The sequence below is a fragment of the Motacilla alba genome, chromosome 1A (genome assembly GCF_015832195.1).
Source record: "Motacilla alba alba isolate MOTALB_02 chromosome 1A, Motacilla_alba_V1.0_pri, whole genome shotgun sequence".
Classification (NCBI taxonomy): domain Eukaryota; kingdom Metazoa; phylum Chordata; class Aves; order Passeriformes; family Motacillidae; genus Motacilla; species Motacilla alba.
The window spans coordinates 48632641-48659066 of NC_052031.1; the positions used below are offsets into that span (position 1 = coordinate 48632641).

At 41.5% G+C, this 26426-nt stretch overlaps 1 protein-coding gene across 1 annotated transcript in view; it reads right to left on the reverse strand.

The window, feature by feature from the left end:
- The window catches only part of EP300 (E1A binding protein p300), a 59850-nt gene extending 38034 nt beyond the window's left edge, over positions 1-21816 (reverse strand). Inside the window, exons 1-2 of the mRNA XM_038155846.1 lie at positions 21723-21816; positions 7186-7841 (exon numbers count right to left, since the gene is read on the reverse strand). Of these exons, the coding sequence (XP_038011774.1) occupies positions 7186-7841; positions 21723-21816 (750 nt within the window). The remainder of the gene's footprint in view (positions 1-7185; positions 7842-21722) is intronic.
- Between the last annotated feature and the right edge of the window lie 4610 nt (positions 21817-26426).

A 26426-nucleotide genomic window follows, 5' to 3' on the forward strand; every position in this document is an offset into this window, starting at 1 on the left:
AACTAAAAGCTTTCCTTTCCACTGCCATGTCTCAACCACAATGAATACACCTATGGTGACCAATGAAGCAGTTGCTGCCAAAACCATGACAGGTAAGACCCAAAGCCTTCCTTCTTCTCCCTCAGACTAGTAAGATCTTATGTGCAAGTTAAGCCAAAGGCAAAGGGAAAAGAAAAGCATTAAGGAGTCAGCAAACACACTTTCAGAAATATTCCCCATCATCACTACTGCCTCAAATTGACGAGCAGGTTTTCAAGGCTTAGTGAAGGCTGACAGTGAGAACTAGTCCCTTAAGAAAACAAGCTATGTTTTCCTGTAAGATAGCCTTATCCCTCTGAGGGAATCTCAAAACTCCAGAGAGAGTTTTGAAAGCAAGGACATCCCCAAAACCATAAATTTCTAAGCAAAGCTTTCAAGTTCATTAACAATCACAGCTCCCAAAGTCAGCTGACACCTGAGAATACACCAAAGCACAGACAAGCTGGCTATTACTATCACCAGCCCCATTTGACTTCTGTAACTTATGCTCCTATCAGCCTTAAAAAACAAACTGAACATTCAGAATTAAAGGCTGAAGGCACATTTTCACAACTTGGTGCCACAGGAAGAAATCAAGACAATTGGAGACTTCACATACTGATATCAAAGGGTTCAGAATAACACTGGCCTTGTGAGCCAGCTCTGTCCTGACTACGGAGTAAGAAACTCAAACCTAGACTTTAAAAGGACACTTTTGCTATGTCACCCAAGACAACTTTCTAATGAAACTCACAGATGAGGTTTCACCAAACCAACATTTATATTTGCAACAAAGCTGAACACAAACTTTATGTGAAGCTTCTGACTTTTTCAAATTATTCATCAAGTTGGCTCAGCACAAGGATCTCTGATGCTTTCTCAAGCATCAGCCAGTGGCACTGTCTGGGGTGCAAGACCAGCCCCCTCCAACAAGGCTCTCTCCATGGCAGAAACAGAGGGCTCCTCTCCCCCTCCACGCTGCTCTGCCAAGGGACCTGCAGCAGAATGCCACATGCTCACAGCTTAGCCCAGCTGCTCCTTACAGGGGTAATACTTTCCCATTTCAGGTTACAGGAGAGGCAAAGACCCGAGAAGCTCAGGTCAGGTTGACAGGCAAGCACACCAAACTAACTCAAAGCCAGATGCTCAAGCAACACCTAAGATGCCAAAAACCAAATTCCTCAAGGTCTCCCCGAACAAATCAGCAGCCATTACTTGATCCAGGTGAGACTGACACCTGCCAGATCCTCAGCTGAACCTCACAGCAAAGCCCCCCAGTTCTGCCATCACAGACTAACCTGACACCAACCACCTGCATGCAACCCTAGACTGAGTCAAGAGAAACATCATTTGGGAGATTCTCCATCTGGCACAAGGTGGCCGTGTGATCCTGCACAAGAAGAAGGAGCATGCTCATGTTATTTGCTGTGACATGTTGAGAAACATGAATAAAAGAAAACATGTAACAGGAAGGAATGTATGGCCTCATGACTACAGAATGAAGATCAAAATCCTGTATAACTGTACCAGTAGGCAACAACCAGGAAGACTGACACACAGTTCATCAGCACATTAATGTTCTTTGGGAGGGGACAGATAAACAAGTGCAGAAGAACCAGCCAAAGAAAGGTGGTGTTAGTACCATTGCATAAGAGAAGTACAAGGCTTCATCTGCAATACAATGCAAAAACATACATGGCTTAATCATAGCTACAAGTCATCAAGTACAACTTCTACTTGCTCTTCCTGGCAATCACTTTCTTTCACTGCCTTTCCTACTTCTCTTCATATTCATCCAAAGTTTTTCTTCCTCTCCTCACCTCACGACTTCCACTTAATTTCATCACGTATGCAAGAAATTGCACACAAGGAAGAACAGACAGAAGTCCAGTTCACAGTAAAGAAGAAGAAAACAAGGAATATCATAAAAGGATTATAATAGAAAGCAAAGGTAGTCTCAAATGATTCTACCTTTTATATACACAATAGAAAACAACTTGACTTTTCTGCATCCAGGGGAAGCAGAGGCTGTCAGTACCAGAATGGTGAAAGTTGTGTATCTCTCACCATGCATGACATGAGCTCAGGAAACATTCTAGTTTACAAGTAGCATCAGACAGGGCTGTTCAGGTACTCCCCGCATCTAACAACTACAAAAGCAGAGGAAATTCCCCAAGGTTTTATTCTAATGCCATGAAACGCATGCATCTTCAGTTCAGAAGAAGGTCAAGTGACTAACTCTGCTTTTAGTTTGACTGTTAATACTATAGAACACAAATTGAAAAGGAATACCTGCTATATAAGTAGCTGTATAAGTATGGACACAGACATTGCAAATATTCTACCTTTCCTCTGTAAGAACAACTGCATCATTAACATTCTAATATTTGAAAGAACAGCTAGATATCAGCATTAGTATTGAACTGTGACCAGTTTTTAGATTTGCAAAGATAACTATTAGCAGATAGTTAGCATATATAAGATAACTACTAGAAGTAAACAAACAGAATTAAGTTTTAATAACATTCTTTCGAAGAATCCAGAATTCACAGTATCAACTGTGTACATCTCTACCACTGAAACTGTAGTGCCTGGTCTAGTTTAAGGCTATACCGATGATATCTAGTATCTTTCCATATCCACAAGTTCACAAGTGAAAGTTAATCAACCTTTCCCAAACAGGAAATTTAGTTTAAGTAAATTTCAGCTGGGTCTTTAAAAACAAGAATTTACTGTACAACACTTTCTAGTGCCATTCTACTGACTGGTAGAGCATTACTGAACTCAAGCATACCCAAACTACATTTTGCCAGTGGTGTCCACTGCATTCTTTCCAAGGACTATTATTGATTATTTTTCTTTGCACTTAACTGCATAGTATTTTAAGATGCCTATTTCAAGACACCAGCATTATGTTGCTATTTCTGCAAGAAACTCCCCATGCCACTCCAGAAACTTAGACTCACTGCTTCATTCTTCCCTCATAAACAAACATTGCTCTCATACTCTGGTGTAAAATAAGCAATTATTCTTTTTTTTTTCCTTAGTTTACCAAAGAAGAGAAAGGCAAGGACTGGAACTCACACTACCCTTTGAATGGATTCATGTACTTGATCATATGGTATGCTTAGTCACAGACTGAACAGTATGGATACAATTACCTGTTGAATCAAACAGCTACAGAAAAACAGAAAGACAACCAAGAACACTGACTATCTACCTAAAATGAGAGACTGAATGTGCTAACACTAAGAAATATCTGATGCTTTTATTTTCTTAATCTAATTTCACAATTTGAAGGTGACATCTTCAATCTCTTCAACTTTGAACAGAAATTTATTGTTATGAAATTTCTTATTGCTCTACTTAGAGGAAGTTAAGGAGATTCTGGCAAGTTATGCTTGTCTTTGTAAAATATTGCCATTGAATCTTCTTCACAGAGGTTAAACTGATAAAGCCAATAATAGCAGAGAGCTTTGCACTTGCTGAAAGAGTAAGCCAAGTCACAGAAAATTACAACTGGAACTAAACATTTCAAGTGAAATGCTCACATAGCAGAAGCAGTAGTAATGCCCTTACTAATCTGAACTGCCTACACATCCACTTCATTAGTGGAGTAAGGGAACATTTCTTGAATCAGACAGGAAATGTAAGTGACCTGAAGGTCAGGTCTATCACTCTGTGGTAGAGCACTGCTATGACAGAAATACATAGAGCAACTTACACACAAAATACCCTCTTCCCCTCAAACAAGGATGGATAGGTAAGACCCTAATGGGGCACTCTCAAAAGAACCCAGTAGAAGAACAAAACAAAGGTTTTAACTAGATAAAATTACAAATGAAGAATGGTTCAAAACCAGAAACATGAACCAGCTTTTAGCAATTCAAGCTTTGCAATAAGTTACCTGATTACATTTAAATCAAAGCCGTAAAACCATCTAGTGAAATAAAACACGTGAAAAATACTTCAATCAAGACAGAACCCAAGCATTACAATCAATGTCCAAAACACTATTTCAAGAGTAAAAGGCATGTCTGTTATCCTCTTAACTTGCACAAAACCAAACACATAGAAAACAAGAAACTATTCAATAACACAAAACTTCTTACAATTCCTATCCCTCCAAACTTCTAACACTTCCTTTCAGGGCAGACTTTCACAGGTATTTTTACGTCTGTACTGTCACCAAAGTAGGATTCACACCCTTCTCTGACAGGCAAGATCAAGCCCTTTAAAAAAATTCCTTCCCTAATATAGGGATATTAGCTTTCCAAATGATGAGTATAAACTGGACCTGAAAAACAATTCAAATGAATTCTTTTTTTAATAACCACCTGAGTTTCAATTTCAGTTAGGTTTAGTTTCTCCACACAGCCTGTCATGCAACTGGCACAGAGACAGCATCCAGACAGAACTGCTTCTTCATAAGTCAGACACTGCTAACATCAGGACAGAAAACTACAGAATGGAAGCATCAGATTGTGACAGAACAAGTTTATGAATAGAAATAATTTACAGACACATTTGGGATTTCAAGTTCTAAAAGTAACATGCCAACTAGAGAGGGTTGGAAGTACATAGATAACAAGCAAAGGAAGTTCCACTCTACTGCTCGTCAGTGTTTTGGGAAGAGAGGAAGAAAACTTCAGTAACTCCACAGGATAACAGAACAAAGCAGAAACACAACCAATTTCACTTTCCAAACTGACTAGCCCCTTGGAGTTCATCTTTCCTGTTAGAAGAGCATAACATTCTTCCAATTACTCAACGTCACAGGAAACCTAAGCTACTCCATACAAGCCATTGCACAAAAGACATCCATTTTACTGGGAGAGAACTCCTGAAGGAACCCTCCCATCACCTAAAGGGGCTGCCTTCGGCAAGCTAACATGAAGTTGAACAATCATAACCAAAGCATCTCGTCTGATTTTTTTTCTTCCTACTGAAGGAGAGCTTCTGGATAACGCGCATTTTTTGTAGCAATGAAGGAAACCTACAGAAATTATTACACCAACTCCCACTTTAATAGCAACACGCTACTAAATTTACCAATTAGAAAAACTGGCTTTTAAAAACAACTGCTCAAGGTCCTCTGTTTTCATCTACTTTTTGAAGATTTGTAGGTGGGAAAACCCAAAAGCAGATGGGTGGGGAGATAAAATGGTCAGACATTACTGTTGTCAGACTTAGCTAACTCTACTGTATGAAGTGAAACACAGGCTCCCTGCCAACAACCAAACCAATTGAAGACATTCCGGAATTTCAGCCTCCATTTCAGACTGTTCTCTCTCATACAACAGTTTCCACTCCTTTATGAGGACTATACCCACTAAACTTAACACAAAAATCTCAAGATTGTTTTATCAGCAATTAAAGAACTCTAAGTATTTTTAACCAGTCTGGGACTATGAAATAAAAAACAGAAGTTATTGTGTGTTTGGCCTGAATAGTCTCAAAAGCATAAACTGTTCTTAATTTACATGTACAGAACTTTTGGAATTTAGGTAAGGAAAGGAAACAATTTAATTTTAGACTAAATTGGTCAAAAGCTTGATTTTTATGTCCTTTCTTTACTTTCAGGCAATGAGTTTATTATAGTGCATAACTCTATTTAGTTCTGATAAGAATGGATGAAGTTGCATTTCATCCAAACACTCAACACATCAATTTTTGACCTCTGAAAACAGCTTTCTGAAGCTTTTTTTTTTTTTTAACAGACAAGGAATAATGAATGAGGTGTTATATAATTCCAATGCAAGAATACTTCAAGCAGCTATATATTTCTTACCACTGTAAGCCACATATAAATTTTTCTACTGTACTAATCAAGCATTGCATCAATTTTCCTATCAGGCAAAAACATCTGAAATGACCGGACCACAGAATCAACTCATTACTTATCAAATATATATATACATACATACATATATATATATACATACACACACACATATATACACCCACACACACCTCCACAAAAGTTAGCACATTGAGCTTAAGCAAGCAACTAAGACCAAAGAATTTCATAATTAATGTTCACAGGACACAAAAGTAATTTCACTTAATATGTTAAAGCATGACAAGACAATTAATACACGGTGTAATTTTTATGTATGTTTCAAATATATTTATAGACTGTTACTTATCATTCCAAGTCCTCCAAGTAGACTGACTTTAGGCATTCAGGAGTAAATTTAGGTATTGCAAAGCACCTTAAAAAAACCTCTCCTCTCAGTAGCCAAGAAACACAAAATACTCACTTAACGTGAACTAAAATACTGAAGTATTTTCTAGGCTTTTGATCAAAACATAAAAAATTGGAGAATACTCAAGTGGCTCCCACTCTAAGCTGACTAATTGTGCATGACAAAAATTAAATTAAAGACATCCTTTTATCCTTAGTTAAACCAGTAGGTCTTCTCTCATCTTTTCAGTGTCTTACGACAAGATTCTTCCAACCTCCTGGATTACAAAAGCACGTTTATTTCCCACCCAGTATTAAAAATATTTTTTTAAGCCTTCTGGTTTACTCTCCAATAGACAAAGCCACTGCAAATTCTAAAACTAGAACTGAGTCAGATTAAAAGTCTTAAGAACCCAACATTGTCTTCAGACATCTACACAAGCGTTCATTCTTTACCAATAACTCGAATACCCAGCACACACAGTGAGTCGAGCACTCAACTCAAACCTGTGCGCAGCTCTCAGCATCTGCTACAGCACAAACACTCAGCTGATCTCAGACAACAAACACTTGCATTAACTGTCATACAGAAAAAAGCAGCACAGCACCTAAAAGGCCCTGATGGATTCCCACCACACTTTCAATACCAGCATCACATTAGATGGAAAAATACAGTTTCAGAGAAAGCATAAAACAGAATAAAATACAATCAGGTTACTTCTCAGTGTAATGGATAATCTGTATTGCCACAGGATTTCCAAAATAGGCTTTTTAATCTAGTCATATTCTTGCTTGTTGAGCAAGATTCAATTTTTGCTTCCTATGACCATCACAAATTCCACTTTAGCAGCATACAAACTATTTAATCCATCATACAGGATTCTTGAAGAAAAAATCCTACAGAATCCACAGCGCAGAGGATTAATTTTACAAAACAAAGTCAATAATGAGGAAAAGAAATTAAGTTTAGCTTGTCTTACCTTGTTCATGGCTCCAGGCTGTGGCCCTCTTAGTCCAGCCTGCCCTCCCATCTGTGGAGTGCCTTGTTGCAGTGTCTCAGCCAACAAGTTGCCAGTGCCCATTCCTGGGTTTGGGTACGGCATATTGGGTCGCCCTCTGCCTGCTCCAATTGAACCGTTCATGACTTGCCCCTGCATCATCCCCTGTCCGTTGCCTGCTGCCAACATCCCAGGATTCATGCCAGCATTCATCCCTGTGTTCATTCCCATGCCAGGCTGGTTAACTGGGCTGTTCACTGTCGGCATCATTGCTGCTGTGGATTGAGCAGAAGGACCCTGGTTTGGTCCGCTTGCACCCATCGCCATATTGGGGGAAGTCAACCCGGCCTGTGCCATGGGGCTTTTCACCATGCTATTTAACATTCCCATTCCAGGACTATTTTGTTGGGTTTGACTGGCCATGCCTTGGCCAGGGCCACCAACCCCCATATTGAGATTTGGGGAGCTACCAGCCCGCAGAAGTTCAGACAGCTGCTTGTGTTTAGAGGCAGCATCTTGTGCCAGGCCAAGGCTGGTCTGCAGCTGATTAATGTCACCGCCATTGGTGAGTCCAAGTTCTGTGGAGCTGATCAGTTCATCTGGCAAGTCATGTTCCAGATCAAAGAGTGATCCAAAATCTGAAAAACAAAACAGAGTGTGTATGAGGTCAGAGAAATATATAGCATCTTGAAGATTCTACTTTTTAATTTCCAGCAAAACTTGATTCTTGTATTTGAGCAAAATTCCCTTATCAGTTGTTACTGAAATCTATCTAATTTGTCAGGATAAAAGTGATTCTAAACTTTATGGAGTCTAAACTAGAGAAAACCATTCTACTGCAGCTTTTTACAATTTGTGTTGAAAGATCACTGGATATCTCAGCCTATGATCTCTCAACTTGAGAATTTTGACAAGGGAGGAGTGAAAAATACATACTGAAATCTCCCAGCGTTAGCCAATGGAATTAAAGAGCAATTACAAAACAGAATTAGCAAGTTGATGGGAAAACACTGTCTTTAAAATTTTTTCTGAACTTGTCACTTTTGGAACAGCAATAATTAACACAGCAATATAACTTTAAAAATGTTTACCGTTTATTAAATAATAAATAGAGGTTTGGCTATAGGGCTTTATGTTGAATTGGGTTCTATGGTGTTTGGTTGGTTGTTTTGGTTTCTTTTTTGGGTAGCTGTTTGGTTTTTTTTATTCTTCCACATACAGTCATTACCAGCATTGAATTGCCAAATTTCATTGAACTTCACTGGACAGCCAGTTTCTTCCCACAACAAATACTGTCAGAAAACAAAGTAACCCCGGAGGGTCCTTGCCACAAAGCTGTGAAAAATACTAGGATGAAAAAACTAATTCCCATCTCAAGAGCCCATGCAAAGCTATCCCCAAGGTAACTAAGTGGTGAAAGACTGCTACTTGGAATATATAGATAGAAGATGACACAGTACCCAACACCAATTTGCTCAAGAGAACAAGTTCCTATGTCTGCCATAGCATATGTACCTTGGTCTATTTAATCTATGGTAGTTAAACCAAAAATAACTTGGAAAGCTTATGGTTTCTGACGTGCATTAATGACGTGAGAGAAGAGCTGGTGTGTTGTTCTCACCAACAACGAGTGTATGGTGAGGAATGCAAAGCTCAAATGCAGCCTTGGCTGCAGTGACCAAAAAAGGTGGAGCTCAAGATGCAAACTTTAGTGGGAAATATTAGTGGGAAAAGACTACAGTGGAACAGCATGTAAGCCAGAAAAGTTCATCAGCATTATGGATCTGTTTAAAATGTTTCACATGGTACTATGCCCAAACTGCAAAACACCTGGACTAACAGAGTTTCTACAACTTCACAAGTGTTATCACTGATAAGATTATGACTTTAGAATTCTGAAAATATGGTATGAGATTAGCAAGAATGCAGGTACACCACAACAGGGATTTTAGCACTCCTTTTACACACTCTACATTACTACAGACCACCAGAGACCGAAAATTTCCATTAAAGAACTTTCAAACTACTACAACAAGGTAGCCCATTCTGCATTATCATATATCTTGTGCTAGAAGTTATGCTTTGCAGGACACACTAAGGACTGATCATCCATTTGCACGACTAGTATTTCTGAAGATTCAAAAGTGAAGGAACAATCAGAAGAATAAGTCTTTGTCCAAGTTCTCTTTCATCTAAAATTATGAATTTGATGTTGTGTGTCAGTAGATTCATCTAGAAACACACCACACACACCCGCATCCCCACAAAAAACCGGAAACAAAAGACTGAAACCTAAACCAACTTAAAATGTTCAGTGTTTAATTTTAACAGTGAAAGAATTACATTTCAATGAACATGGGAAGAGTTAGTGGAAGAGACCCTGAAATTAGAGATCAAGGAAATGGAAAAGGCAATAAAAAAACTGATGATAGCTTAAATCAGCTTCGATTGGCACCTTAAGAAGCCTGTTAGGACAACAGGCAACTGTTGAAACATTACATCCTGAATGCTAATAACCTGACAAAGAGCCCATGAGTGAGGAAGGAGTAAAAGATACAATCAGGAACTCACAAGTTAGTCTGTTGTCCTCAATGATGAACAAACAAAACTGAAACCAAAATTAAGTGACTGGAAAAAACATGACCCAGCACAAAGCCTGTACCTAACAACACAACCATCATGGCACCTCAGACATCTCCCACCAGCACCCACACAGTCCAAAGACCATGTTTTTGACTGTTTCTAGCTGGGCAAAAATTTCTGCTCTTGAACAAACACAACTCCCAGTACAGGGCAAGTCCCACACCAAAAATCCTTGCTTCACCTTTCTTGTGTTCAGACCATTGCATATAAAGCCCTTCACAAAACTAACTGTAAAGTGACTGATAAGTGTTTGAATATGAAAAACTAATTTGTTTTTCAAACTACCACACAGTATTTTCTCAGTAAGACCCATACAGATGATTTCAGATGTAACACCACAAAAGGGCAGTGCAATTCTTGTTTTGAGGGACAAAGATTTGGTCATCCTGACACACAAGAAAATATTCATCTGCTTCTCTGAAGACCTCACTTCCTTAAATTTTCCCTCCTCATAAATGAGGAGATAATTCCAGCTTTAAGGTTTACTGCCCATTACTATCTGGAGCATCCAGGTACAAGCCATCTGAGTTCCTTGGCCTGGTCATTCTGTGACATCAGTGAACAGGAAAGAAATTCTTTTTATTAATATCTTAAAACACAACACAGCACCAGCTACATTAACAAAACCCACCCTCAAATGGAATGGTTGTGAAATAATCCTAATTGGATTCATTCTTTACACCAAAACATCCAAGACATTCAATATAAAACTTTCACATAAAACTAACTAGCTAGGATTTTTAATCCTAGAGAATATACCAGAGACAATTCATTGTAAAAGAATACTGTCAACTATTATCCAGAATTGTAAGTAGTAACTACCAAGAATGCAATATTCTGGTATGAGTTTGCTCTTTTTAGAAGTCTTTTCCAAAAATAAACCTTCAAAGTCTTCTTTAGCCAGTAGATATAGGAAAAAAAAAACCACTTTCAATTGTCTGGTCAGCTACAAAAATTACATTTTTAGTCAACTGCTGGGAGGCAGAAATTTTCTGATACAAGACTGAAACAAAACCTCAAATGACCATAAAGATGAATAGGATCTCGTGTACATATAACAGTTGCAATCCATTTCAGTCTTGTACATGTAACTGATACCCTAAAGTCCACTGTAGAGAGTTCTACCTATGACCAAGCCAAAAACTGTCAAGGCTGGGCCAGGCAGCTCACCAACCATGTGAAAACAAGATCATAGACACTCACACAAGAGACAAAGGCATAGCTTAAGACAATGGTGAGAAGCATCCAGACAGCTGATTGACTTTCCAGTACACTGAGCTCACTGCTACTCTTGCAATCTGTTTCATTAAGGATATGAACAAAGATTTCTCACTAACAAAATCAAGCTTGCGGGAAGGCAGAGGAGGAAGATTAGTCCTGCAAAGGTTTGTCCACTTGATTCATCATCTCTAGAGATCCTAACACAGAAAAACTGGGAGGTAACAGAAGTGACAGTATCTGGTCTAATGCCCAAAACCATCCAGTAATACACTGGTAGGAAGTGTCAGTGGTGGATCTGAATCCTGATGTCAGTAGAGCAGCACAGTGTGATTCCCCATTAGGCTGTTTATGGTATTATTAGTGTATTTTTTTCTACAAGTAACAAGAACATACAGAATGGGTTGCTGCTGCCACCCAAGAGGCAAAGAAAAGAAAGCCTCAAAACAACATCTAAGTAATAGACCTGAAAGTCTTAATCTGTGATCATCTCAACATGCAAAGGCATATCATAATTTCCCTTTAGGAACTGTACCACTACTGAATACTTAGCAAGTCTTTAGGGGAAAAAAATCCCAACAACTTACCCTGGCTACATTAGATATGTAGTGAGAAAACCGAAAAGACAATAGGAGCAGGTCCATCTCTGTCAGTGACAGTTCAGTTAGACTGGATTAAGTAGTATGAACTGTGCCCTAAACTGTGAGAAGGCAACTTCAAAAATCAGTGTACTAACCTGTATTGCATACTACGGATTGAATTCTTGATTTTGGATTCTGCTTCTAAAAGTCTGCCTTTGACAACGTCTAATCTGCAAGATGCAAGGAAACTGCCAGCCTGGGTTGAAAAGCCACCTGGCACCAAAATGGACTTTAAACTAATACATATGCAGAGTGTGCAATCAAAATCCTTAAGTCAATAAGACTTCAATGTCTTATCAAGCGATCAATTTTCAAATTAGCTACAAAGTATTTATTTCAAGTTAGTTTTACTGCAAGAGCACCTGGTAGCACCAGTGATGCAACAACTCTCAAAGCAGGCAAGGCACCAATTTAGGACAATGTTTATAAAGCAGGGAAAATGTATCATTACTAACTACTTAGCAAGGAAATCAGCACATGTTCAGGTGGGACATACAAGTTTCTTTTACATGCTTTCTAGCCTACAGTCAGGATCCCATTATTTTCTCATTTCTGGATTAAGACAACAGACCTTTACCCACCTTTCAGAATAAAACAGGAATTTCTGTCTATATGGAAACTATCTGGTCCTAGCAAATAGGCTGCAGTGAACAATAGTGGTTTTCTAGGAACATCCTCATGTGCTCGAAAACAGCAACACTTGATTCTCACAGGAATGAACCCACAAACTCAAGACATTTGAGCATTCAGTCTTGAGAAAAACTGGTACAAGCTGAAGGAAAAGCATCATGTGTGATCAGCAATGTCTCAAGAACCCTGCATGGCAGATAGGTCAGACAGCTACTGACTCCTGAGCCTACCTCTGTCAGACCAACAGAGGTAAGAAACTCAACAGCTCCTGCCCCTGTTTCCCATTAATCATATTCTGAACAGAGACACACCATCTTCGAAAGCTGCTGAACAGTCACCTTTTTACACAAATGTTTCTGAAGCCCAGCAACCTCTGAGTGGATCAACTTATATCACAGTCATTGGGTTCACAACAAAACAAGCAGACAAGGCTTAATACAGGACACTGAATACAAAGCATGTATGTGACAGGGTTGACAGGAAGCACAGATGATGCTGGACCGCATGGAAAACACAACACCTTTGCCTGCTTTCAGACAAAGATTAACAATAAGGTGCTGAGATCAGTATCTTCCCTGCATGAGGATACAAAAGCTACCCATAACTGAACAGGGCCTACACGTAACAGAGAAAGTGCCCAGAAGATCCCACCAGTATTCCAGAGAAATCAGCCATCCAGGCTTGCAGTCAAGCACCAGCATTACAGGCCCTAAAACACACTGTCTGAAATGCCCTCAAAAAAGAAAAGAAAAAAAAAAAAGGCAAAAAAAGAGCCAGAACTCAAAACATAAAACCAAAAAAGGCAGGACAAGAAAAGAAGACACAATCTCATAGGATAATCCTCAAGTATCCATGAACATGCAGAAACAAAGGTGAAGCACAGACTTGAAACACGGTGCCTATCAAGTCATCAATTCCCAGGGCCTCTACAATGACATAAAATTAAGCTGGACGAGTCCAGGCAGTTTTATCAGGGAAGAAGAAAAAAAACGCAATAAAAAACCCAATCAAAAACCCACATGCCTAAGGAAAAGGCACACATCAACCTGGTAGGAACTTTGCTATACCGCACTTCAGAGATCAGACCATCAAATCCAATAAAAGAGGGGGCTTTTCACGTAGATACTCTACGAAGCCACAACTGTTCAATGGTAACACAAGCTCTGCCAAAACGTTCTAACTTAAAATGTAGAATTAATTTAAATTCACGTACTAAATTGATTTAAAATGAAGGGGAAAAACATCCACACCAGTGTAAGATACCAAGGTCTAGAGTCATCATTGCAGCTACTGCTTCCAAAATCCTCAGACAGCCCTCCCTGTACAACCCTAATGGAGGCTGATCTCTTGCTCAGCAGCAACTGAGAATTCGTGTTCTGTATTACGCTGTTCCTGAAGAGTAACACTCTGCAGCGGCAGACTTCGACATTAATTCTGCTCCCTGTAAGAAAATGGGAAAGTACTGCCACCTTCCTTCCCTGTCAATCCAGAAAAGACCTGAATTTCTTCACTACATCAAGAAACATTGTCATTTGAGGTAAGACAGTAAACAATACAAACAGAAAACATACTAAAAAACCTTATTCAAAACAACTGGAAGACAACAAACAAGAAGGTTCAAAACATGTTAGCACACTATAGTAGCACACAATTTCTGGCATAAGTATTTTAAAAAACAATCAAACATTTATTGATCAAAGTCCAATTCACCATGTGAATAATTCTAATATTAGTTGTAACAACTAATACTGTAACAACTAATACTAACTAAATGTAAGTATTTTACAAGTGTGAACAACAACAAAAAAATCCTCCTAAAGCACCAACAGCATATCATTCAACATCTACTGAAGTCCAGAAAATTAGGACCTCACTCTCTCCATTTTTAACTATCCTAATCCCTATTCAAACATGGTGTCAAACACATCAACTTTTGCTTCAGGAAAATAGTCTCAGTTTTGTGAAGTCTCAATAACCTGCAATTTTAAGACATACTTTTCCCAACGTAATATCAACCAAAATGCCTATATTAGTAGACTCTGATTGATGCATGGTTTTTGCAGCTTCAGAAGAAAATTGCATTTATAACAAACTTTTCAGTTTCATATTCAAAGTTCTTCAAAAAAGCAGTATTCAGAGATACAGATGATAACAGGAGTTAACCACAGAAAACCATAGTGAAAATGCAATGGTTATGAGTCTGGAATATAGAATTGTAAGTGTTCTAGGGAAACAGAAGTGGTGTAATGCTATGGAAAAGACTGGGGTCAAAATTCAGGAATGGGGTATGTTTAAAGATTTAATATTACTTAAGGAGGAATTTTAGAGACATTTTATTTATGTACCTGTTTATTCATGCTAAAACATGCATGTTATACAAAGGCACTAGTCTTGCCATCACTGATAACCCACATAAGATGAAGTTTTGACATTTTAATTTCAAAATGCTAAAGTCACACCATTAACAATTTCCTTGTGAACATGTTGCTATTTACACAAATTTCATTGGGCTACCTTTAACTTGAGTCAGAAGTCTCTAAATTAGTATTACTATTCCCAGGGGCATCTGTATACGCACACAGGACTAGAAAGTTAAGAGAAGTTGGTGGACAAAAACTGGGTACATGCAGATAGGATGGGAACACCCTCGTGCACAGAGCTCACTGATTCATTCTAGAAGCAATTACAAATCCATTTCAAGAAAGGAGTAAAGTTCATTTCATTGTCAAGTTAACTTTGAAATGATGCAATCTGCATCTACAATTACCAAAAAAGTCAAGTCACTTTTCTGAGTTCATTCAACATTACTCCAGAGTAGAAGCAAAAAGCAATGCTGAATTTATGTACCAAAAAAAAAAAACAAACAAAAAAAACCAAAACAACAACCAAGTAAATAAAATAGCAGAAGTCAGCAGATCAGACTTCATTATCTTAAACCAGTAACACCCCAGATTTCCTGGAATTACACTCAGTAACATGTAAAAGGCAGTTTAACTTCAACAAAATTTGTACTGAGCAAGCCATTTATCAGCATTTTGCTGGACTTCTATTTTTTATTAGGATTCCAAAAAGGAAAAAACCCTGAAAATCCATGTCTTTTCATCCATTAAAACAGCAGGAGTATGTTACAGTCTCTTAAAACAAGAGAAATTGTCTATTCTGTGGTATTTGGAAGCCCTACAAAAAAGGAAATAGCAAATCCTGATTCTGCAAGCAGAGAGCATTCAAAACTCTTATCCTTAGATCTCCTAAGGGAATACAACAAAAGATGCAGTACAGAGGTGTTTCACACTATCAAATGGGAAAGAGCTAAATCTGCCCTATCTCATAATGACCACTAACAGAAAATAACCTGTTTTTCAAGGTTCTGTACCTAACTTGCACTTTTTAACAAAAATCTTAGACTGGTCTCCAATTTGCCATGCTTGATGTCAGGTGTGTTTACAGGAACAGCATCAAGCGAGCAACAAGTTACTGCGGTTTGAGTCCATCAGAATTCAACACTCCTGCTAATTTTCTTCAAAAAGATTTGGAAAAAATAGGTGCTTGAAGGAGAATATTCCACATCAATTTTTAAGAGAACTTTAAATACATTCACATGCCAGTCCATTTAAAGAAAACTTGTTGCTATTTAGGAAGAGAATGATAGGTTGTCAGATACTGTTCAGGGGGAGGATCTCTGCCCTATTTGATGTTCTACTTAAAGTTCTACAAATTCAAGGCAGCCACAGAAGTTTTTTTATCAGGCACACCACCATATGCAGAGACAGATGTATTTTACTTCAGCCTGCTGCCACAGTTTAAGTAAAGACAGAAAAACAAAATCCTTGGAGACAGGTGTGCATTGTTTAGTTGTCAGTGAAATCTACACAGCAAAATTACTCCACTTGTCAAATAATAAATCTGAGTGATTTTTGGGTAAACCCTCTCGGAAGGAGCACAAAATCAAGTGATGAGAAAGAGTGAAGTAGTATCGTTACACAGTTGGAACAAGCACTGAAAGGGTGCTCCAGCTAAGCAAGACACTGAGGTGACACACTGGAGATGATCAAATAGCCCACCGAGGAGATGCAGGAAATATACACTAAATCACACAAAATTGAACGTTAATAATAAAGTGGCTTGCTCCAAGTTATAAAGATGAAAAAAAAACCAGAACTCCTACAGCAGGAGTATTTAGCCCCAGTATCTTACTAGACGCATACCCCCAAAAACATATACTAAAACCTAGAGTCTGACAGACCCTTCCCAGATAAAATTTGGTTTTCTACAAATGCACAAGTGACCAGTAATCTGAACTAAAGGCAAGCCCTGCTCTAGGACTGTGAGGAACAAGATGGAAAAATTGGTATTGTTTTTTTAAATCTAGGATTTAAATTCCCAAGTCTTTTCCCAAACAAAGGTTTTTCCCTGCAATATTAAACTTGTGGATCTAGTTTTAAATTGCAATTGTAAACTGGTTTTCCAGTCTCAAAGGCTTTTTATCTGTAAGCGCTCAACGCTCAGTTTTACACCATGGTATGTACGGGCCTCGTGCTGGAGTGAATTTTTTTTTTTTTTTTTAAATAGGTACTTCTTCTGAGCAGTGTTAGAAAGCTACCTAATGTCAGAGACAGAGTCTACATGGTGAAAGACACAAAGAATAGACACAGCAGTTTGGAAACCTACAAGGTTCAAAAGGCTGCATTCTTTTCTTTTAAAAAGACCACTAAGCACTATATGAATGATTGGTTTACCTTTTAAAGAAGTCTCACAGACTTAAATTTTCTTAATTTATATTTATTTCTAATACAGTTACTTTGAGAGCCTGTTTAGCTACACAGCAAAGACACTCATTTTTGCCACACAAGCATCCACCATTGCAATACTTGACTTACAGTATAATCCATCCATCAAATGACATTTTAAAGCAAAACCAGCAAGAAATATGGCTCTTAACAAGAAGAGATGAAAACTTTTAACTGATGGCTGTAAGTTAAAATGTAGCTAATCATTTGGTCTTTAATGTTAGCTAGAAAACAGACTGATGAAAAGTTGTTAATTTTAAATGTAGTATGTACAAACACTAGCAAAAACCACACAGCCCTCGGAAAAATGTAATTGAAAAGAGCAGTGGGGTAAGATTAATACGACTCATTCTGAGAAAAGAAACATCCTGATCCATTTGGAACAAATGAAAGATGAGTATCAGTCAAAACTGCAGTAGTCGAGAAGTTTCATTACAGGTTAGACCTTTGACATGAGGGAGAGTAAAATTAAAAAGGTCAGAAACAGTTCCTGAAAAAAAGGAACATCCAGACTTTACTAAAGATGGATACTTCAAGGGAGATGGAAGATGTGCTACTGCACAGGAAAACCTGTCTTTTGGATATAGGAAACTGAAGAATATTAAGGCACACACCACAAAATACATTCTCTGTCCTTTGATATAACACACATGCCAGTTAATTGTAGAAAACTGACTTCCAGTGTCCCAGCAAGCCTGAAACAATAAGCACTTAAAATCTTTATTTTAGATCTAGCAGACACGATAACACATGATATTATAGAAACACACTGCAGCATGGGGTGTACTCCATTTTTATTCTGTGAAGAAACACAGTGGTTCTGAACCCAGAGCCCAAAACATTCTCTCAGTTCATAGAAAACAGCTTATTTCTAAGCAGGAGGAGAAGTGCATGTGGCAGGGGGGGTAAAAGAGAGAAAACTCTCCTGCCCTGAATATACCACATAGAAATCTGTACACAGCAATTTCACCACACCTGCATTGCCGCAAGTAAAGCTGAGGGTTCCACAAACAAAAAGACACCTCTCGACCCCCCCTTTCCCTCCAAATACCAAAACAAGTGCTTTAAAGCATCCAATTAAAATCTATCTTTATGAACAACTTTCACTCATTTTACGCCAAGAGGGAATTCCTCAGGATGTACTCCGGTTATTCTGTTACAGTAGGGGGACTAATAAGCACCAGTTTGCTATAGTAATGTATAAGAAAGTCTTGCTAGAGTAGGTGCAACATATCAAAAATGTTGCTACCAGTTAAAGGTGAGCAAAGTGCTACATTGGCAATGTAGTCAGTGTCGTCTTCTGTCAATGTAACCCTGCTGCTACTGAAGTGTAACAAGGTCACTGTCTTCACCAAAAGATGACCCCGCTGTCGAATTGTAATGGCCCTCAGAAAACTTAAGGCCCGGAGAAGATACATAGATCATTACCATTCTTCTTTGCAACAAATTTAACACTTAAAAAGAGAAAGGGGAGAAAAATTGCAGAAAAACCTGTGTAGTTCAAGGGAATACCACACAGTCTTGTCTCTGAAATTATTCTAGAGCTACACAACATTAAAGACAAAGTGAGACCACTCAAAAATTCTAATTTATTAGAGGACGCTGAAAGTACCAAGACTTTCTAAACTACTTCAGAATGTTTACTGCAAGATGTGCTACAAACATTCCAGTTTGCATCCTTAAGGTTCAACTGGCATTAATAAAGCCACTTAAAAGCACACAAACACAGTACGTTTCATGGCAAAGCAAATTCTGAGCAGAGATCATATGAACCGTCTGTAACTTTTAAGACAGAAGATGCAGCACTGCAACAAAAGTGGGAAATGCAGCTGTATTTGGCTGCTGCCAATAAATCAAGCATATTAGGTCAATCTCCGCTTACTTCTTTTTAGAAGAAAGCCATCAACATTAGAGTTTGGTACATTCCAGGCCCAGAATAAGACTATCATCCAGGTCTAGAGTGAAAACATGAGTTAGAGACTCCTCTTGGTCTTCAATATAAATATACTTAACATCTGCAAGTTTGGGAATAATGTAACATGAGTCAGCCATCATGTCTACACATCTAACAAACTAACACGTTTCAGATTAAGAAACTAATCAAAAAGTTAACAGCAAAACCAGCACTAAGCACAGCTGCTGCAAGAAGTTTCAACAACAGTGCAAGTGTCTTGCCTTTCTCCTTCTCTCTGATAGTGCTGAGAATCTAATAGTTTTAAAAAGAGTGCTTGTGTAAGTGCATAAGTACCGTGTTACTTATTTCCTATAATTAACCAAGGAGTGGAGATAATACAAGATTCTATAAGTGGAATTCACTTCACGACAGCTGCTTGCACTATTTCAAAGCAAATTTAACCAGCAGATAGGTTAAAAATTTGTAAACTTCAAAGCAGTTTCCCACAACAGAAGTACGACAAGAACTGCAGTCTCAAGCAGCAAATGAAAAAATATAACCCCCAAAATACATTCATTGGTTCATAGGTCGGATTTTATTCACAGAAACATATATTGTATGTCATGTTAAAAAAAACACAGAAAGTAAAACTGTCCCATAATTACTTGGCAATTAAAAAAACCCCCACAAGATTAAGAACTCTTTAATGGTCTTATGTAGCACATATGAAGGGTTTGCACCACTATAAACCTCGGCATAGCTATCAGGTGATGACAGTCCCAATCACTTTGGGAAAAACTGAAACTGTCTAAAACGTACTGAAACTGTCCAGTCCCTAGTATTTCACCAAAACTGTAAAAAGTTCATTTATTAACTATAAGAAAGCTGCCCAGTAAGTTAACAACTAAAGACTAAGTATTCTGTGAGAGTCTGCACCTGGTGAACTGAAATACACTCACAAATTATCCAACCTTTATTTGATCATAAATGTCGGAACTTAGATGTGTGTTCATTTGAATCAAAACGTGCCTTTAACTTTCATATTTTTAAAGTATCTGAACATTTCTCACACAATATTTTTACTTCACCTCTCTAAACAGAGCAAAATAACCACTATCAAGGCAAATTTAAAACGGTTACTATTGAATTAACCACTGTTTTCTAAATTTAGCATAAAAACAGGCAACAAGTTCTAGCCAAAGAGTAGATTCTCTAACCCTCTTCTACACTCTTACTAGAGACCTGTTGATACTATGAAGAGTCATGTACAACACAATACTGGCTGGATTTAATATGCACTAAAAGTCACAAACTTTTCAAAACTAATACGTCATTCACCGAGAATAGAAAATGCAAAATCAAAATTTTGGAGATGATCCCCAGTAGAATCACATCCACTGCTCAAAGACCTGCTATTAAAATCTGGTGTTAATTGTCAAAGAGCTTTTCAGAAAAACAAAACAAAGACCCCAAAAACCAACAAGAAGAAAACACCTCTTCCCTTTTCTTGCCAGTTGTTAACAGCATCGAACAAGAGCACTGGTGCCTTCAAAAATGCCAGCACTCGCCAGACTGACAGGAGGAGGCCTCCGCCATATCCCATAGGTTAATAGGATCAAATGTGAGTTCAAAGAAACTCCTGTAGGACAGGTAACAGAGTATTCTCATAGCAGAATGACACCAAATACTCACCTGCTTCGCAAGAAGCATTAAAAGGCTGAACAGCCCTTTGTTACTTCCTCCCCCCTCCCAGTACAACCAGTTCATATTTGGTAGGGATTGGGATGCCTAAAATTTCCATGCTCTAGCTTGCCTTCCCAGCATCACCAAAGACCTTTTCAGGACTGCAGAGAAGCCCCTTTTCTCTTCACAGCTCTTAAAGTCTACAGGGGAATTTCAGACATTTTGGTCTTGCAGCAAAGAAACGGGAGATGCAAGATTAACTACACTCCATATTGATTCTTAATGCAAATAAGGTGAAATAAAATTTCATCTCTAAGATGATAGGAGTCTCAATAAACCCAATGCCACAAGCGTGGCATCTGGAATTTGTTTGTAGCTGTTTTTCCTAAAGCCAATGGTCTATTTGAATCAGAAAAGCAGTATTTTGGTACACTTCTGCAGGAAGAAGAACGGAGGATTGTAAAAAGTAAATCATATAAGCAGACTGCACATAAGAAAGAAAAAAGAAAAACAGCAGAGAAATAAAATCTCGCGTTTCTAAACAAGCTGTAAAAGAACCCCGTATATGCAAAATAAAATACAAAACCAAGAAACTTGTGCGTTACTTGTACACGTAATTCAACAATAAAGTATACAAAAGCATCGTCTTTAGCACTACTTCGTATTCCTGCAACTGGCATTATGCTTAGCAAGGAGCTCGTAATCGCTACTATTGTGAAAGACACGAAAATGACGAGCTGTTAAGTCCTATCTGCAGCTGATCAAAAGCACAATAAACTGAACAGCTTCGCTTCCAATCACTTCCAAAAAACCAGAAGGGCAAATACATCAGAACACCCTCCCTATGCCATTAACGCGAATAGCTTCAAACGGAGCGAGAACAGGCGAAACAGACGGGAAGGAGAAGAGCAGGCTCGAGCTAGCAGCAGCAAAAGGGAGGAGGAGATTTAGGCAAAAGAGGGGAGAAAAGGGCAATAATTGCGGCACCGAGAAGCGGGGAGGGTCTGGGGCCCGGAGACTGACCTGTGCCGTCGCTGGCGGACACGGAAAGCGCCGGTGAGGAGAGTTTAGGCCGCTTGGCTGAAGGCGGGCCCGGCTCCACCACATTCTCGGCCATTTTTAATTTTTTAGACAATCACTCAGAGCAGAGAGAAGGCGGGGGGTGAACCCCAAAACCTTCACGTTCTTCTGGGGCCCCGAGTCAGGTGAAGAACAACAATAAGGCCGAGAGCGAGGAGGAAGATCTGTCGGAGAAGGGGGGCCAAGTTCCCCTTTTTCTGCTCCTCGGGCTCTGGGAGGGCGGCAGCGGAGAAGCTGGGAGAGGTGGGAGCTGGGGCGGGCGGGGGTGAGGCCTCTTCCCCCAGGCGAAAGGGCTGAACGAAGATGGGAAAAGCAGGTAAAGCCCCCGCCAAAAAAAAAAAAAAAAATTAAAAATGGAGGCTGGTGAATATTTAAATTTTTTTAAGTAAAATTAATCCCGGCTGTTGTGCTGGTGCTTCCTCGCCGCCGCCACCATAATCATCTTCATCCTTCGGGGGGTCTCCTCCTCCTGCTGCCTCCTCACCGCCGCCATCAGCCTCTTCCTCCTCGGCGCCGTCCTCCTCCTCCTCATCGCCACAAGGAGGCGGGCGAAGGAGGGGAGAGGAGGAGGAAAAAAGAAAAAAAGATCACCGTCCTCTAGCAGCGGCTCCTTCCCCCTCCAACACCACCCTGCGAAAAAATACCCACCGCCAGCGACAGGGCTGGGGGGGAGGCGGCGGGGGGAGTGGCACGGCGTGCGCGGGGTCCCCAGCTCCACTCGCTTCTTCCTCGCCCGTCGCTAATGGCTGCAGAAAGGGGAGCTGTAAGGATGAGGAGGGTGAGGATAAGTCCCAGGAGTCTCCGCTTCACATCTTGTTGTGCAGGGAAGGAGGAGGGGTTGTTGTCCTGATGGAGGCAGCACCGATCGCGGGATGGGAAGGTGGGGGGCGGGTTTCAACACCCTTTCTGCCCCCCCCCTTTTTCTCTTCTTTCCCCTTCCTCTTTCTCTCGTTCGCAGTAGCAGGCTGCCCCCCCCCCTCCGGCGCAGGCAGAGGGGCCGATCCCACAGCAGCGGCAGGAGGAGGAGGAGGAGGAGGAAGAAGCCGGCCCCTCCCGCCCTCTCTGCCTACCTTCCCCCTTCCTGGGCGGCCAAGGATGGTGGCAGGGAGGGGGCTGCCTGTCTCAGCTCCCCCCAACCCACGGGCGATGCGGGGCGCGATGAGCGAGGGAGGAGACCCTCGGCCGCTGTTCGGGCGCGGTGGGGACTCCCCCTTCGCCTCCGCGAGGGTGGGAAGGGAGAGAAGAGGTTGGAAGTCGGGGTGGGAGGGGAGGCCGCGCAGCGACCCCTCCGAGAAGAGGATCGAGAGGTAAAATTAAAATAATAAAACAGGAGAAAAATCACGGCGGGGAAGGCCGGGGGATTCGCCCCGGAATAGCCGGGCGGGGGAGGGGGTCCCCGGCGCTGCCCGGCGGGGGGGGGCCGGGGCGGGACGGCGGCAGCGCGGGGGCCGAGCGCAGGCTCCCTACTGCCCCTGCCTGGCGCTCCGGGGGCGTGTGTGCGGAGCGGGCAAAGCGGGGGCGGAGGGCAGTGCGGGGAGAGAGAATTCCGGGAAAAGGAGAAGAGAGAAAAGGAAACAGAAAGAGAGGGAATAGCGAGGGGACGGGCAGGCTGGGGTTGGGGGGGGGGGGGGGCGTCTGGGCTCCTCGCTTCTTTCCCCGTCCCCTGTCCGAGCCCCTGGGTCTCTATGCGCTGCCCTCCCCCTGGCTCGCCCCGTCCGGCTCGGCCTCTCGCTCCCTTCTCCTCCCTCCGTCGCTCACACACAAACAAAATGGCGGCTGTTGTTCCTTCGCTCTCCCGAGCCCTCGGAGGGAAGCGGCGGTGGCGGCGGCGGCCGGAAATGAGCCAAGAGAACACGGGGGCGGGGCCGCCACGGGGGCGTGGCCAGTCCTGCGGGCGGGGACACGGCGGGGCGGGGCCCGGCGGCGCTAGCGCACACAATGGAACGCGGGGCGCCGGCGGGGTGGGGGGAGCGGCACCGCCCCAGCCGCCGTCACGAGACCGCCTTCATCCAATCAGCGCTGGCATCTCTCCGGCCTCTTCCGCAAACTCCACTGGCCCCGCCCCTTAAAGGCGAAGGGTTTTTCCCTTTAAAAAAAAGAAAAAAAAAAATCCTTCTTCCTGCCCCGCCCCACACGCCCTTATCTGTCGGCCCTAAAGTGCGCGGTGTAGGCCTGGGGGAGCCTGGCTGGAGCCTGTGGCCTCCCCGGTCTTCTGTACTACCACTACCCGGTGCCTGCCGCCCGGCCCGGTGGGCTGAGGCGCTGGTGGGAAGAGCGCGGTTCTTTCGCCGCCGCCCTCCTTCCTTCCCTCCCGGCCGCCGGCTCCCGGCCGGTTCCCCGCGGCGCCGGCGGGCGGGGCGCTCCTGCCGCCGGTCCCGGGTCGTGCTGCGCCACAGACATGGCAGCCCGGACCGGCAGGCCCCGACCGGCGAGCAAAGGGGTTGGGGAACGGGGCCCGCACCCCGAGGCCTCCAAAGTGGGCGAGTGGATGTGCGAATCACACAATCGCAGAATAAATTAGATTAGAAAAGGCCTCTGAGATCATCGAGTCTAACCTGTGACCGAACACCACCATGTCAGTCAGACCATCACACCGGGTGCCACGTCCAGGCTTTAGTTAAACACCCCCAGGGACGGAGATTCCACCACCTCCCGGGGCAGCTCCCAATGCCTAATCGCCCTTTCTGTGAACGAATTCCACCTAATCTGGGGGCGCTCTCTACTGCCCATCCCGAGGGTGCCCAGAGCTGCCTCGGGCTCCCGTCGGCGTTACAAAACAAACAAAAACCCCCAAATCGCACACTTTTACGCCAAAGGGTAAATAAGCCCACAAGCCCCGCGCTCTCTGCCAGACCCCCGCGTGTGCCGGCGATGGCGCAGGGCACGGTATGAGGGAACGCGGAGTCCTGACAGCGCTCCCGCCCCTCAGAAGCGCTGTCGCGGGCACAGGTGACACTGGCGCCAGCCCTCTCAGCCCCCGAGCTGTCCCAGAGGTTACGGGCCCGCCACGAGTTTTCCTCAAATCTCTGAGGGCTCATCCGTGAGGAAATGCCCCATCCCGGCATTTCCCTTCGGTGCGTTTGGACTCTGTCGGGCCGCACACCATGACGAGATAGGATGGAAGGGAAATACAGGCACGTGCATGTTTTTGATGGAGAATCAGAGGGGTGTTGATCCGAAACCGGACATTCGCGAGGAGGACTTCCCTTGCCGCTCACCCTCAGGGCTGAGCTCTCTGCAATCCACGTAAGAGCCGCAGCAGGTATTTGGAAAGAGCCTAGACTAAACACAGAATCCATGCTGCAGCCTACAAGAGGAGCCGACAGACAGGAGAAGATTCGCAGCCCTGTAAGTTATCCACCAGCTCCCTCACGTACTCCCACTCTTCAGCTTCCCTTGTTTGGGTTTTATTCTAAGCAAGATTGTTCTTGTCTCCCCCCAGCACGAAAAGGAAAACACAAACCACTCCAAAAATGCCCAAAGATTGGATTAGGCTTCCTGAAAAGTCTTGAAGGCATAGGCAGTACGCTAAGAGAGGTGGAAGGAGCCTTGCAAATGACAAATAAACCTCAGGAAAATAATCTGTAGAGCAGAAAGTATCAGAACTAAAGCTGTCAGGGCTAACAGCCTAAAACTTAACAGCGACACCTTACAAACTATGTTAGTGGTTCTCTCAGGTTTTTTGCCTTTTATTGTTTCTAGATTTCCCAAAATATTTGTTATAGAGGTTTCTTATTACCTCAGTTTTGGTTTTTTTTTTCAGGTTGACTGTTTCCCTTGTTAGTGAAGAAATTTTTTAACACAGCTGAGACTTATTTTAACTTGCTGGCTTTATAAAGATGCTGAAGTGCACATAAATCCCTAAATGCTTTTAGAAGTCAGAAGTCAGGCCCTTACTGAACAACAAGTTTGGAGCAAAGAAAATGTTTGAAATAAGAGTTTTGTGACACTTGTTCCTATCTAGAGACTAGATCCTACCATTCAGTTCACCTGACAAACAAAATTAAGGGTTTTTGTTTTGGGTTTTTTTGGGTTTTTTGTTTTGTTTTGTTTTGTTTTGTTTTTGTTTGGTTGGTTGGGGGTTTTGTTGTTGTTGTTGTTGTTGTGGGTTTTTTTGTTTTTTTCTTGTTGCAGCTAAGCCTCTAGTCGGGCTACCTGTCTGTCTATCCTTGAAAAGGGTTCGGGGTGCATACCTGAACTGTGGGAAACTTAAACTCTTAGATAAATGCTACCAAACCAACATATGTCTTTTGAATGTTAATTATAAGTGATTAACTGATACTTTAGTAAAGCCATAGTTCTGCCTTGCAAGCTTCCTACCCAGTAGAACATCTTAGTTCTTTAGACATTAGAAGGTCATATTCAGTTGGCTTTCCGTATTAGAGATTTAAATGCAAGCTGAAGTATATGGAAAATAAATAGAAAAGAACATTATTTGCAGTATTTTTCTTTAAAAAAATAAAAATAAAAGGAGGAAGAAAAGGGAAAGCCAGGAAAATAGGATTATGACAAATCAAATATGTATATATAAACAATGACAAAAACTCTTTAATGTCTGTTAAGTTTTCTGAAATCACTGCAATTTTCTTAAATGAACCTTAGTACATGCACACAACCCATGACAGATAACATTACTGGAAAGCAATA